The sequence below is a fragment of the Phaethon lepturus genome, unplaced genomic scaffold (genome assembly GCF_000687285.1).
Source record: "Phaethon lepturus isolate BGI_N335 unplaced genomic scaffold, ASM68728v1 scaffold51419, whole genome shotgun sequence".
NCBI lineage: Eukaryota > Metazoa > Chordata > Aves > Phaethontiformes > Phaethontidae > Phaethon > Phaethon lepturus.
In genome coordinates this window covers 15,517-27,786 of record NW_010562348.1, presented here as the reverse complement: position 1 = coordinate 27,786, position 12,270 = coordinate 15,517, and the positions used below count along the sequence as shown (strand labels likewise).

The 12,270-nt window shown below is 39.1% G+C and overlaps 1 protein-coding gene across 1 annotated transcript; it reads left to right on the top strand.

Moving 5' to 3' along the window:
• Positions 1 to 438: 438 nt before the first annotated feature.
• HNRNPU (heterogeneous nuclear ribonucleoprotein U (scaffold attachment factor A)) lies at positions 439 to 12,234 on the top strand (the record flags this gene model as incomplete). The annotated part of the gene is made up of 13 exons (XM_010294225.1): positions 439 to 550; positions 679 to 752; positions 3,246 to 3,385; positions 4,910 to 5,009; positions 6,095 to 6,207; positions 6,610 to 6,873; positions 7,111 to 7,230; positions 7,734 to 7,862; positions 8,225 to 8,393; positions 8,926 to 9,165; positions 9,617 to 9,819; positions 10,904 to 10,975; positions 11,386 to 12,234. Coding segments are annotated over 13 exons (1,790 nt in total), but the record flags the coding sequence as incomplete, so codon positions are not given.
• Positions 12,235 to 12,270: the final 36 nt, after the last annotated feature.

Here is a 12,270-nt window from a genome sequence, read left to right as displayed (position 1 = left end):
TGCCGAGAGGAGGCGCAGTCGTGCGGGTCGCTCGGTGTCCTTGCGAGCGAGCGGCCGGGAGCGCCCCGCGGTCGGGGCGGGAGGGCTTTTTTGTCCGATTTTGTTGTGAGGGGTTGTTTTTTTTTTCCACCGCTTGGGAGCGGTCTGGCTTTTCTGTGGGAATGTTGACATCGGGGACTGTACCAGCTGCTGCGTGGTGTGGTGGCCGCTTCTGTCGCAGGTCAGAGATGATGTAGCAGACAAGTTTTTAACCTTCTGAGAAAATTCGAGATAGGGGTTTTTGTCCTGGTACAAAGCAAAATTCTTCTTTAGGGTATTACTGCTTTTCTTGTCCTGTAGGTTCTAACGGTTTCCAAAGTTGGACTTGCTGTATAGGATTTTGTTCCCGATTAAAGAGTTACTTTGTGTAATTAAAATAAATCATTAATTCTGTTGCAGGAGATGCTAAAACGGAGCAGAAACCTGGTGAGAAAAAGAGGGGAGTGAAGAGACCACGTGAAGACCATGGCCGTGGATATTTTGAATACATTGAGGAAAATAAGTACAGCAGGTACATAAACTTGACGCTGGGCAGCGTTTTGTGAATGACAACAAGCAAAGTACAGAGATGCCTATTTCAACAGTGAAAATACGAGTAGCTTTATTATCTTCTATTTGTTTTGGTTTTGTTTTGTACAGGGCCAAGTCCCCTCAACCACCTGTTGAAGAAGAAGATGAACATTTTGATGACACAGTGGTTTGTCTTGATACTTGTGAGTAAACATGCTTTCCTTTACTTTGGAAAGTTGTGGTGTTATGCTTAAACCCACACTTTCTGAAATGTGGGGTGAACACATGTTGACTTTCATAACAAAGTAACTTTTTTTAAAAAATGAGAAATGGTGCTTCCACCCTGTTTCAGTATACAAAAGAACAAGGATATATGGGTCTTTATATTAGCAGTAATAAGCTTGATTTTTCCCATGAAGTCTGATTTTTTTTTTTTAAGTTTTCTTTTCAGTATACAAAAGAACAGAAGGATATATGGGTCTTTATATTAGCAGTAATAAGCTTGATTTTTCCCACGAAGTCTGATTTTTTTTTTAAAGTTTTCTGAAGAAATACTAACCAAAATGCTGATCTAGTATGGAAACTAAGCTGGACAAGTGTAGCGTAAGCATAGAACACCCTGGAAGCAGCTTGAGAAACTAATTGTATAGCACATGAGCTTTTCCCTTCAGAAAGTTCTGAGGATCAATAGTGTAGGTGGTTACAGTAGTACAATTTGTGAAGTGATTTTCCGGCATGACTTGCTGAGGCCCTATTCATGTACCAACCAGTGGAGTATTTTTTTCTATGTTTTCTAATAATTTTAACAAAAAAATCAGGCAAGGCCTCATGAAAAATTACCCATTCATGCAACCTGGGAGTTTGTGGGGGGTGGGGTGTTGGGATGTTGTGATTTGTGCAAATGGGATGGCAGAGACAATTGGTCGCAAGGGCACGGAAATTGACAAGGACCTGCAAACAGTGGAGGTTTTTGCAACAGGCTGTAAATGTTACTGTGATGTACCATGACTGGGGCAAAGTTGGCATTTGTTTTCTTCAGGGTAAGTATAAGGACTTAGTGCACTAGTAGAAAACTTGAATAAGTGATGCTTGAACTTGTTGGATTCTTAGTGTCATGGAAGGAAGGCTTAAATTTTGGCATTATCTGGCATCTTTGCCAATAGTTCCAGGTGGGGTTTTTTTCCTCAAGAAACCTTGGGAAATGGAAGGAGGTGTTAGCTTACAGCCACATAAATTGCTGAATATGCCATCCTTGACATTTTGGTAACTAAATCTCAAGTTTCTACCTGCTAACCTGGTGAGTAGCCACCTTTGCAGTAGCCTCTGATTTTTCTCAATAACTGAGTAGTAGCTACTTTCCAATATTGCTATTATTTCTAGTAGAAGGTTTTTCTAAAGTATCAACAGACAGCTTGGATACCAGAATCCAACATAGCTTTAAGTCTGAATTGTGTAACAACTTGGCGCTCTCTTTTCTGGACCATAATGATCCAGACATATAAGAGGTTTAGCACTCTTAAGTGCTTTTTATTACCTGTGTCTTACAAGGAAGATGTAACTTCAAATTCTGTTCTCATTTGTTGTTCTAAAAGTAACCTACACAGGTGGGTTTCTTTTGTATGCTTTATCTGGTTTCAATGCCACAAATAAAATTTGGGAGTACTAATGAGAAAACACATGAATACCAGATATTGTAGTTGCAACTGTGGCTGGCTGTATGCAAACAAAACAAGATCTCATGCATGAGAGTTACCAGTAATACAGGGAAGACTGCATTTCTGTGTACTCTAGCAGCATGCAGATTTTTATACCAGGGCAGAAGAACTCGCTGCCTGCTCATTTCGCTCCTTCCTTGTAACCGTCAAAGAGGTTTGGAGTTTCTTCTATGGATTCTTTGCTCTGGGGAATTGAAGTGCTATACCCTGCACCTGTGTTACCATTTTGCAATGTCTTTTTGAAACCTACTAGAAGACTAATTTGAAATTTCATAGTCCTGTGGCTCTGAAGATGTCTGTAAAACAAAGATACCTCTTAAGTTCTTAGAGCGATAGGTGAATTCATAGTGTAGATCGTGTTTCTTAGGTGAAGTAGGTTCTCTTACCACAATCTGTGTGCTTAACCTATCCGCACTTGACTTAGCTGACTTCATTTTAATTGGCTTAATCTAATTGGACTTGCTAATTGACTATATTAACCAAAGGCAGTACTACTTTCAGTACTTAAAAATACTTGTGCTCCTATTTGCTTCTCAGGTGCCCTTAGGTTTGGGCACAAGGGGTAAGATGACTTCAAAAATGGTACCTAGCAAATGATGCAGAGAGCATGATGCAGAGTCCTTTGCTTTATATTGGTGTAAGTCTCTCAGGTAACTGACAAAAAAGATTTAAATAGATGAGATGAAATTGAGTTTTTTTTAAGCAGATGGGAAAAAATAGAGGGAATTTGATGACAGAAGTCAAGATGGCACTGTGAAAATTACTCTTGTTAGCTAGCTTTCCCTAAGATTTCTGGCTGAGCTTCAGCCTGCAGCTCCATCTAGGTATGTGCTCAGTTGCTTTCCTGAAAGATGCTGAGCACTTGCTGGCGGTTTGTCTTAAAAATCACTTTGAAAGCTGAAATCGCCTTTAATGCATAAAATTGGACAGCTGTACTTTATCTTGTAATAAGAGTAAACAGAATGATTTTTATGTCAACAGATAACTGTGACCTGCATTTTAAAATCTCAAGAGACCGGTTTAGTGCTTCCTCTCTGACCATGGAAAGCTTTGCTTTCCTTTGGGCTGGGGGGAGAGCCTCCTATGGAGTTTCTAAAGGCAAAGTCTGCTTTGAGATGAAGGTGAGTTGAACTGATGTTTTACGGGAGACCGTTTTGCATGCTTAAATATAATATTATTTATACTTGTCAGGTTTTTTGGACTTAGTTGAAACTAATTCAGGTGAACAGGACTTTCAGAAGGCCTTTTATAAGCCTGTGAAATGATTCTTGATAAAAGATGGTTCAATTTGCAAAACTCGTTCCTCTTTTACAAGAACTTCCATTTAACCAAAAAAAAAAAAAAAATCTAAAAAGCAGCTTGCATTTTCCCTGAATGGGAAACTTCTGGTCTCACTTTTGAACCAAGAATCTTCTTTGGCACTTCCTGCATCAACACTTAAAGAATTTTGATACTCGCTAGTCAGAAGTTTGCTTGATTACAGAAAGCTTTTTTTTTTTTAAAGGGGATATAAATTACCCCAGCAGAATTTTCTTTTCTGTTCCTACTTGGTCTGTGAGTTTGATGTGCTCTAAGCAGGGATTTGGGCTAGATGACCTCCGGAGGTCACTTCCAACCAGAATAATTCTGGCTTGTGTACATAGTGAATGTGAGAGCAAGAGTTCTCCTAAAGGCTAAGAATGGCAAAGAGCAGTCAGCCTTGTAATAAACAGATTTCTCCAACTTCTTAATGAAAGAATAACAGGAGGCATAAAGCTTGCCGTTTTTTTTTTTTTGCCTTAGCGATGTTAAAGGCTTCTTTGCATATGATGTGCCTGTATATATAAATGCTTACTCTGTTCTCTTCCTCTAGTACTTTCAAATCTAACCACTACCATGATGAGTGTGTAGTGATCCTGTTCTCCGTGCTCTTGCATTGAGTTTGTGTCTGTTCGTACCTATAACTTTGGAAGGGTGATGAAGTGAAATCGATGTCAGTATTTATTGCCCTGTTCACTCTCAAATGGGTTTCGCTTCAGTCACCTGACTCATATAGTTGTGGAAACTGGTAGGATGCTGATCTGGTTTTTTTGCTTCAGTTTGATGAAGTTTGAAGGCAGTTATAAAACGGCTGGTTGTCTACAGATTCTAGTTCTTTTAGGTGGGTTTTTTTTTAATCTGGTTATGTTTTTGGAAGCTGGCAACTTGCCCTGGAAGTCTGCTTACTGTGGAAAGGAATGAGTGTCATATTTTCCCCAGTCTATGTAAAGCATTTTTTTATCCATTACCACATTTTATTGGCAAAGCAATTTACTGTTAATCCCAGCTTTATGGCAGTGATTTTTTTAAAAAATACTTAGACATCTTGTTTGTGACTTTAATACAGTATCAAAAGGATTAAAGCTTTTGGCTACTGAGAGGGACTGCTATGACTAAGTGATTTGAAAGTTGTATGGTATCTTGCGTCTTCATTGCTCAGACAGGAGATGTAACTATTTAGTCGTTGGCTTGTGGTTTCACCTACTTAAGCATGCTTTATTTTTGCAGAAGGTGATTACTCAGACTTAGCAAAGATGTAATCAAAGTGTAAAGGTTCCAGATGTTACCTTAGTGTTTCTTGTGTCTAATAAATACTACATACCTTTTAACAAATAATTTAAAAATAGGTTACAGAAAAGATTCCTGTTAAACACCTGTATACAAAAGACATTGACATACATGAAGTGCGAGTTGGCTGGTCACTGAACACAAGTGGAATGTTGCTTGGTAAGACTTAACATTTGGTTACTTTTGTATTATTTATTGTGGATGTGGTTGAAGTCTTGCATCATTTTTTCTTATGCAGATGGGAAAAGCCTAGTGATTGTAGTCCATGTGCTCTGAGAAGTGGTCTTAACTTGAATTGTTCACTGGACATGGTGCCAGAACATTTATTACTGGGACCAAATAAAGTTGTTAAGTATTCAGGCCTGTGAAGAGTACATGATTTGAGAGTTAATTCTTCCAGTGGTCAAGTATGGGTTGTGGAGAACACTCCTGAAGACCTGACAAGATTAAAGATTTTGCCTTTTCATGTAGTGTGGTAGGAAGGGGGGAGGGGTGCCCTTTTTTTTTAAGGGTGGGTGTGGTATAGGGTTTAACCAATGAAATAAAAATCCTGGATAACTCTCATTCTTTTGGCTTTGGGAGAGAATCGTCATTTCTGAAAGTAGCTAGGAAGAAAGAAGTACAACTTCATTAGATATATGGGAACCGATCAAAAAGTTATTTGTAACTAATACCTGCTGCTAAGACATATCATTTTGGGAAATGTATATGAATTGGTATGTTCTGACAGCAGCAGCAGCTTTTTCTAGTTAAGTACTTAAGTTCCACCAGAGTCCTTGTGTTTGACACTTCCTGTTAGCTTGTTCCTTGCAGCTTCATCAGCTGTCGCATAGGCTGAATGTCTGCTAAACTCCCATTAAAATGGGGAGGGGTAAGTGCTACTGGAGACTAAATTCAGAAAGCCTTTCTGACTAACTACATTACAGGTATACGAGTGCATAATCAGGTCTTCAGAGTTTAAAAATACTTACTCATGTCTTTATCTGCCAGTTCAGCTTTATGTCAGCATGTATCTGGAACCAGCAGCATAAGGCTCTTAAAACGGGGATGGGAGAAACACTGCTGTCCCATCTCAAGTGAGAGTATTCTTGACTACAAGAATGAGCTGTTTAGGGGTGTAGCTTGTTCTGGTACTGATAAAAATGTTCTGAACAGCTGCTTACTTAAGTACCTGTAAAGTCATTGTATTTCTAAAAGATTAGGTAAAAATGCCTACTTCTAATAAGTTTAAATTATTTCTTCAGGTGAAGAAGAATTTTCTTATGGGTATTCTCTAAAAGGAATAAAGACATGCAATTGTGAGACTGAAGATTTTGGTGAGAAGTTTGATGAAAATGATGTGATTGGATGTTTTGCTGTAAGTTTTCACTTATATTTTTCTTTTGAGGAAAAACATTCCTGAATTTTTAGACTGCTTTGATGTGAGAACCAGTAAATCAAATACAGAAAAACTTGGAGCAAGACAAGTTTTTTAACATAGTACCTGCTATTTCTACCTCCTCCTTATCAACAGTGACTGCTGTCAACATGTTGAGATTTCTTATTCAGACAAATGTCTTTAGAGCCTTTTTAAAAAATCAGATCTTAAACAAGATCATCATTGACAGTAACACATTTTATGAGAAAACTTTTAAGTAGTTCCTTTGTTATAACTGTGTTTCAGTTGAGTGAATATAGCCAATTTAGTGAAAGTACTAATATAACTTTATAGAGCAAGGTGAGTAATTTTGTCCAAACTAATGCTTTGTCTGAAAACCAGAATTTTGATGGTGATGAAGTGGAACTCTCATATTCCAAGAATGGACAAGAGCTTGGTGTTGCATTCAAAATAAGTAAGGAAGTTCTTGATGGGCGGCCACTCTTCCCACATGTTCTCTGCCATAACTGTGCAGTTGAGTTCAACTTTGGTCAGAAGGAGGAACCTTACTTTCCTGTACCTGAAGAGTATACCTTCATCCAGAAGGTCCCACTGGAGGATAGGGTCCGAGGACCAAAGGGACCTGAGCAAAAGAAAGATTGTGAGGTAAGGTTTTTTTTGGTCAATAATCTCAGAGTTGTTGAGATAGATGAACAGAAGTGGTGGAGTTTAAGCAGACTGTTACACAACTCTGACCTTTTTGTTTGGGGGCGGTAATACTTGGTATCCCCTGACTCTTCACCTACACGCCCACCACTCAAGTTTCCATTAGGCTTGCTGGTCTGTTGCATATTAAAGAAAATCTTTGAACTAGTATCTCAAGTATAGAACCTGTCGTCATAGGTGGTGATGATGATTGGCTTGCCTGGAGCTGGCAAGACTACATGGGTTACCAAACATGCAGCAGCAAATCCTGGGAAATACAACATTCTTGGGACAAATACTATTATGGACAAAATGATGGTAAGTGATAATATGGCATTTTAGTTGTTGGTATCTTAAAGACTTGCTGTAAATCCAAGGTCTTTGGCTGCCATGTGGCTCCTTCGTATCAAAGAGAACAGCTACTGGTTAGCTAATGACCACTAAAGACTTTTTTCCTGAGCTGCTGCTCATACATGGCACATCAGGATTCTGAAGCTTTTTGTGGTACTATAGAAGAAATAGTCAACTGTTGTTGACCATTTAAGTGATTCTCTTCATATCACTGTCTTCAGAACAGAACATTTAGCTTTGAATTAGTAATGTGATGAGTATACCTTAGATCTGGCTGTATTGATTCACCTAGATTCTTTGTTTATAAAGCTCTGTGTCTTAGGGAGGCTTTGGGAATTTCCGTTACGAGTTTGTAGCCATGACCTGGAATTGAACAATCCTTGAAGCGAGGTGAAAAGCATTTATTTAGCAAATAAAAATGTCAGACGCATGTATGAGGGCTACTTTAACTCTGGGAATTCTCTCCCTAGGTTGCAGGTTTTAAGCGGCAGATGGCAGATACTGGAAAACTTAACACGCTGTTGCAGAGAGCTCCACAGTGTCTTGGAAAGTTCATTGAGATTGCAGCTCGTAAGAAGCGGAATTTCATTTTGGATCAGGTAGAAGCTTCAGTGAAAAATGGTTAAGGAAATTTGTTATAGGCTGTAGTGCAGTAATTAAATGGGATTAAAGTTACATTGTAATAGCAGTTGTTTCACTTACTACTCATTCAGGGGACACAAAGTTGAAATATTACTACAAATGCTTGTCTGAACTTCTCTGGATTTATGGGATGTGGGAGGAATAGTGTTTTAACACGTGGATATGAGCTCGTAACTTTGCATTATGCAGCATCTTTATGTCCAGTTATTTGTAAACTTCATTGCAAGCTCTTGTAGAGGTGAAGTCTATACACCATAAGTTGACTTCCTTAACTCTTACAATGACAGCTACGTGTAGTAAGTTACTGCATTTTTTTCAGACAAATGTGTCTGCAGCTGCGCAGAGGAGAAAAATGTGCCTGTTTGCAGGCTTCCAGCGCAAAGCAGTTGTTGTTTGCCCAAAAGATGAAGACTACAAGCAAAGAACACAAAAGAAGGCAGAGGTGGAGGGAAAAGATCTTCCAGAGCATGCAGTTCTCAAAATGAAAGGCATGGAACATAATCCTATACTGTGTTTTAGGATGCTGAGTATCTGTTTAAAGGATTAAGTAAACGTGAATTCTAAAAAAATCACTTTATCTTAAACAGTTGTACTTAAACAAAACTGGAAGACTATTGTAACTTGTAGGACAACACTATATTGTGTTCCCTCTGCTGCAGTCCTTAACACTACTCAGTTATGCTGATATGCTTCATGCAGATGCACAAAGCTGTCTTGGCATAAAGTGCCCTATATAAGTGACATATTTGGCAGAAACTGGTATTCTGAGTGGAGGCTTATAAAAGAAAAAAGATATAGGCAGAATGTTTTCAAGGTTTGGAACAGTACTGGCAACTCCATGAAGACCTGTTTGTTTCTTTTGTCACTGTTATATTTCTTAAATGCTCGAATTACGTAATCTTGTCCCTATGCTGAGGGAATGCAGGGGGTGGGAGGAAGAATGGGAGAAAGGTGGTTAAATTGCGGCTTTGATTGTAGCTGAATGTAGATGCTGAATACTCAGTGTTTTTGCAATTATAGGGAACTTCACACTGCCAGAGGTAGCAGAATGTTTTGATGAAATAATCTATGTAGAGTTGCAAAAAGAAGAAGCTCAGAAGCTTTTGGAACAATATAAAGAAGAAAGTAAGAAATCTCTTCCACCAGAAAAGAAACAGAACACTGGCTCAAAGAAGAACAAGAAGAGCAATAAAAATCAATTTAATAGGGGTCAGAGAGGACGTGGAGGATTCAACATGCGTGGCAACTTCAGAGGAGGAGGTGAGCCTAGAAATAAGCCTGTAAATTTTGGAGGTTGCTGCTGCTGGGGGGGGAAAAAGCTTGTAGTACTTGCATTTGCAACTATGTAGTGGGGACCTTGATTTCAACTTCAGTCACTTCAAGTTATTAGTGCTAGGTTAATTGTCCAACTTTAAAAGTGGGGATTGTCAAAATCCTGGATTACACTATTCATGTGGTTTGAGGCACAGCTTCAAGGCTTTGTTAGGTTTGGTGTTTGCTTGTGTACCAGACTGGGGGGGGGGTGTGTGTGTGTGCATGGTTAAACTACCATTTTTCACTATGACCAGATGACTTCAATCTTTGCGCTGAAATTTTTGCACTGAATGTGGATGTCTTCTATACCATCATTGTTTTGAACAATAATGTTCAGGTAAGAAATACTTAAGACCTAACAATTACTTGATTGCAGTAACTCTCTCTTTCTCTGCAGTCCCTGGCAATCGTGGTGGATACAACAGGAGGGGAGGCAACATGCCTCAGCGAGGTGGTGGAGGTGGTGGCGGTGGCGGTGGCAGCAGCGGTGCAATTGGCTACCCGTATCCTCGTGGCCCTGTCTTTCCAAGCAGAGGTGGCTACTCAAACAGAGGGAACTATAACAGAGGTGGAATGCCCAACAGGGGAAACTACAACCAGGTGATGCTTGGGGCGGGATTTATTAGTTGAACTGCAGTACTTTGGATGGTGGTGTTTGAAAGGTATGGTGGCTGTGAATAGCCACAAACTTGGTTGTGGCACTACACTAATCCCACACTAAGAGGCCTAGCTTTCTAGTTTAGTGTATGTGCTCGGGGCTCTGAACCTTGCTAAAGCAGTTCTGATGCTGATGTGGGGGTTCCATGTTAAGACTGTACCTCTGTCCTGTTAAAGATGAAGATTTTTAGGGCATGTGTGTGAAGGCTTGTATTTGATTTTTTCTTTTTTTCTCCCCTCCAAATAGCAGTAACTGTTTGGCCTTAGGGCCAAGGTGTGTCTTTATCAAGCATTTGGGGAACTTTCTGGAAATAGCTCTGGAGAGAGTCTTTGTTTTGGTATCTGATATCAAACATAACTAGTAAAGACATAGTAGCCTAGGTCTTAACTGATGGAATATCAGTGGAAGTATTTGAAAATGTAATTTGGATTACTGAAGAGCCAGCAGATGGAGCCCAAGCTAGTAAACATGGCTCAGGTTTGTCTAAGACTGACAAACAGGGGGAATGCAATGTTTTATCTACTAGTATCAGTGTCCCTTTTGCACCATAGCTTTTATTTGAAGCTTTGTGGACTAGCTCTTCTATTATCAGTTGTATGACCCATATCCTTTTGTCTGATCAGATAGCACATCCTTGTAGCCACTACAGCCCTTCCTAACTAAAAATAGGCAAGCTCTTGTATTTTTAGTTGTCCTGGTGCAGTTTAGCAACTAGAAATAGGGTGAGTCGAAACTGGATTAGCCAGCTTTCCAGACCACTGACAACTACAGTTTGAGCTGTCTTATTAATTCTGAGATTCTTGCCCTGTGTTTAAGAAGCAGTTACTCGGGGGGGGGGGGGGCTTTTGGTATGCTAGCGGTTTTAGGGATGTTTTTGTTTGTTTTTTTAACGTAGGCCTGATAACCTTGTGTTTGAAAGATTCTCTATGGTATGTGATGTTTTGGTGGAAATAGAAAGATTGGTATTAGTACACCTCTGAAAAATCCGTATAGATGAAGTAGTTAAAAACTGTTGTCCTCTTACAGAACTTCAGAGGAAGGGGAAATAATCGTGGCTACAAAAACCAATCTCAGGGCTACAACCAGTGGCAGCAGGGTGTAAGTAGTTGTAACTTGACTTTTTCACTGATTGTTAACTTGCATGTTTCAAAGTTGTCTGAAATAACTAGATGTGTAATGAAAACTGGATAGCAAAATCTTCTAAAGCTAAGTAATATCACTATAAATAGTTTTCTGTGGAAAGCTTCATCTGGCTTGACGGTCTTGATATATCAAATGTCAGCTATGGCTTATCAGTCTTAATGGTATGTAGTATTTGGCTTCACATTACTACTGTGAAGTGAACTTAACTGCCTTCAGTTGTTCAGGAACTTGCTGCTATTTGAGAGGGCTTTAATCTTCTCAAGTTCCAGGAGAACTAGTTGTTGGTTACATTTCTTACAGGAAAAGAAGTGTTTAACAATTATGTGATTACAGGTTAAAATTAACTATTTATCCATTTATTGCAGCAATTCTGGGGTCAGAAGCCATGGAGTCAGCATTATCACCAAGGATATTATTGAATACCCAAATAAATGAACTGATACATATTTCTCCAAAACCTTCACAAGAAGTCGACTGTTTTCTTTAGTAGGCTAACTTTTTAAACATTCCACAAGAGGAAGTGCCTGCGGGTTCCTTTTTTAGAAGCTTTGTGGGTTGATTTTTTTCTTTTCTTTTTTTGTACATTTTTAATTGCAGTTTTAAAGTGATTCGTAAGAGAACCTCAGCATTGTGCACGATAAGAGAATGTGTCAGTATTTCAGGGTTCTACATTTTATCTGTAAAATGTGACTTTTTTTTTACCACAACAAAAGTAAAACGTTGCTTTGTACCTGGTGTCTTTTTATTAAAGAATTTTCTCCTTTTTCCCCATCCCCCAATTTCTAAGAAACAGTCGTGAGTCATGTCACAATACGATAGAAACGTTAGCAACCAGATTCATACAGAGGCTTCTTAGTAGCCCTCGTGAATACCATGAGATCATGTAAAGCTCCATATTACACTCCATCCTCCCTATGAAGTTTCTGGGTGGGGAGGGGAGGAGGGGGAGGTAAAAGTTTCTGGCAATAACTAGGACTTTTTTGTAACATTTGGAACTCAATAAGATGTTGGGGGCAAAGAGGAAACCTGGGGCTAAGTAGTGAAGGTGGAGTGTATGTAGAAGCTCTTAAAGTTGTAAAACTTGGTTGCATTATTTGTGGAGGCTCAAACTTGTGAAGGTACAACACCATAATTTCTTTTCCATTTGTTCTGCATTTTGATTCTGAAAAGAAGCTGGCTTTGCCCATTTCTTATTAAACAAAACTTGTTGTAAATCCAGTTGTCTAATGGGATCTATATGAAGTTAGCTG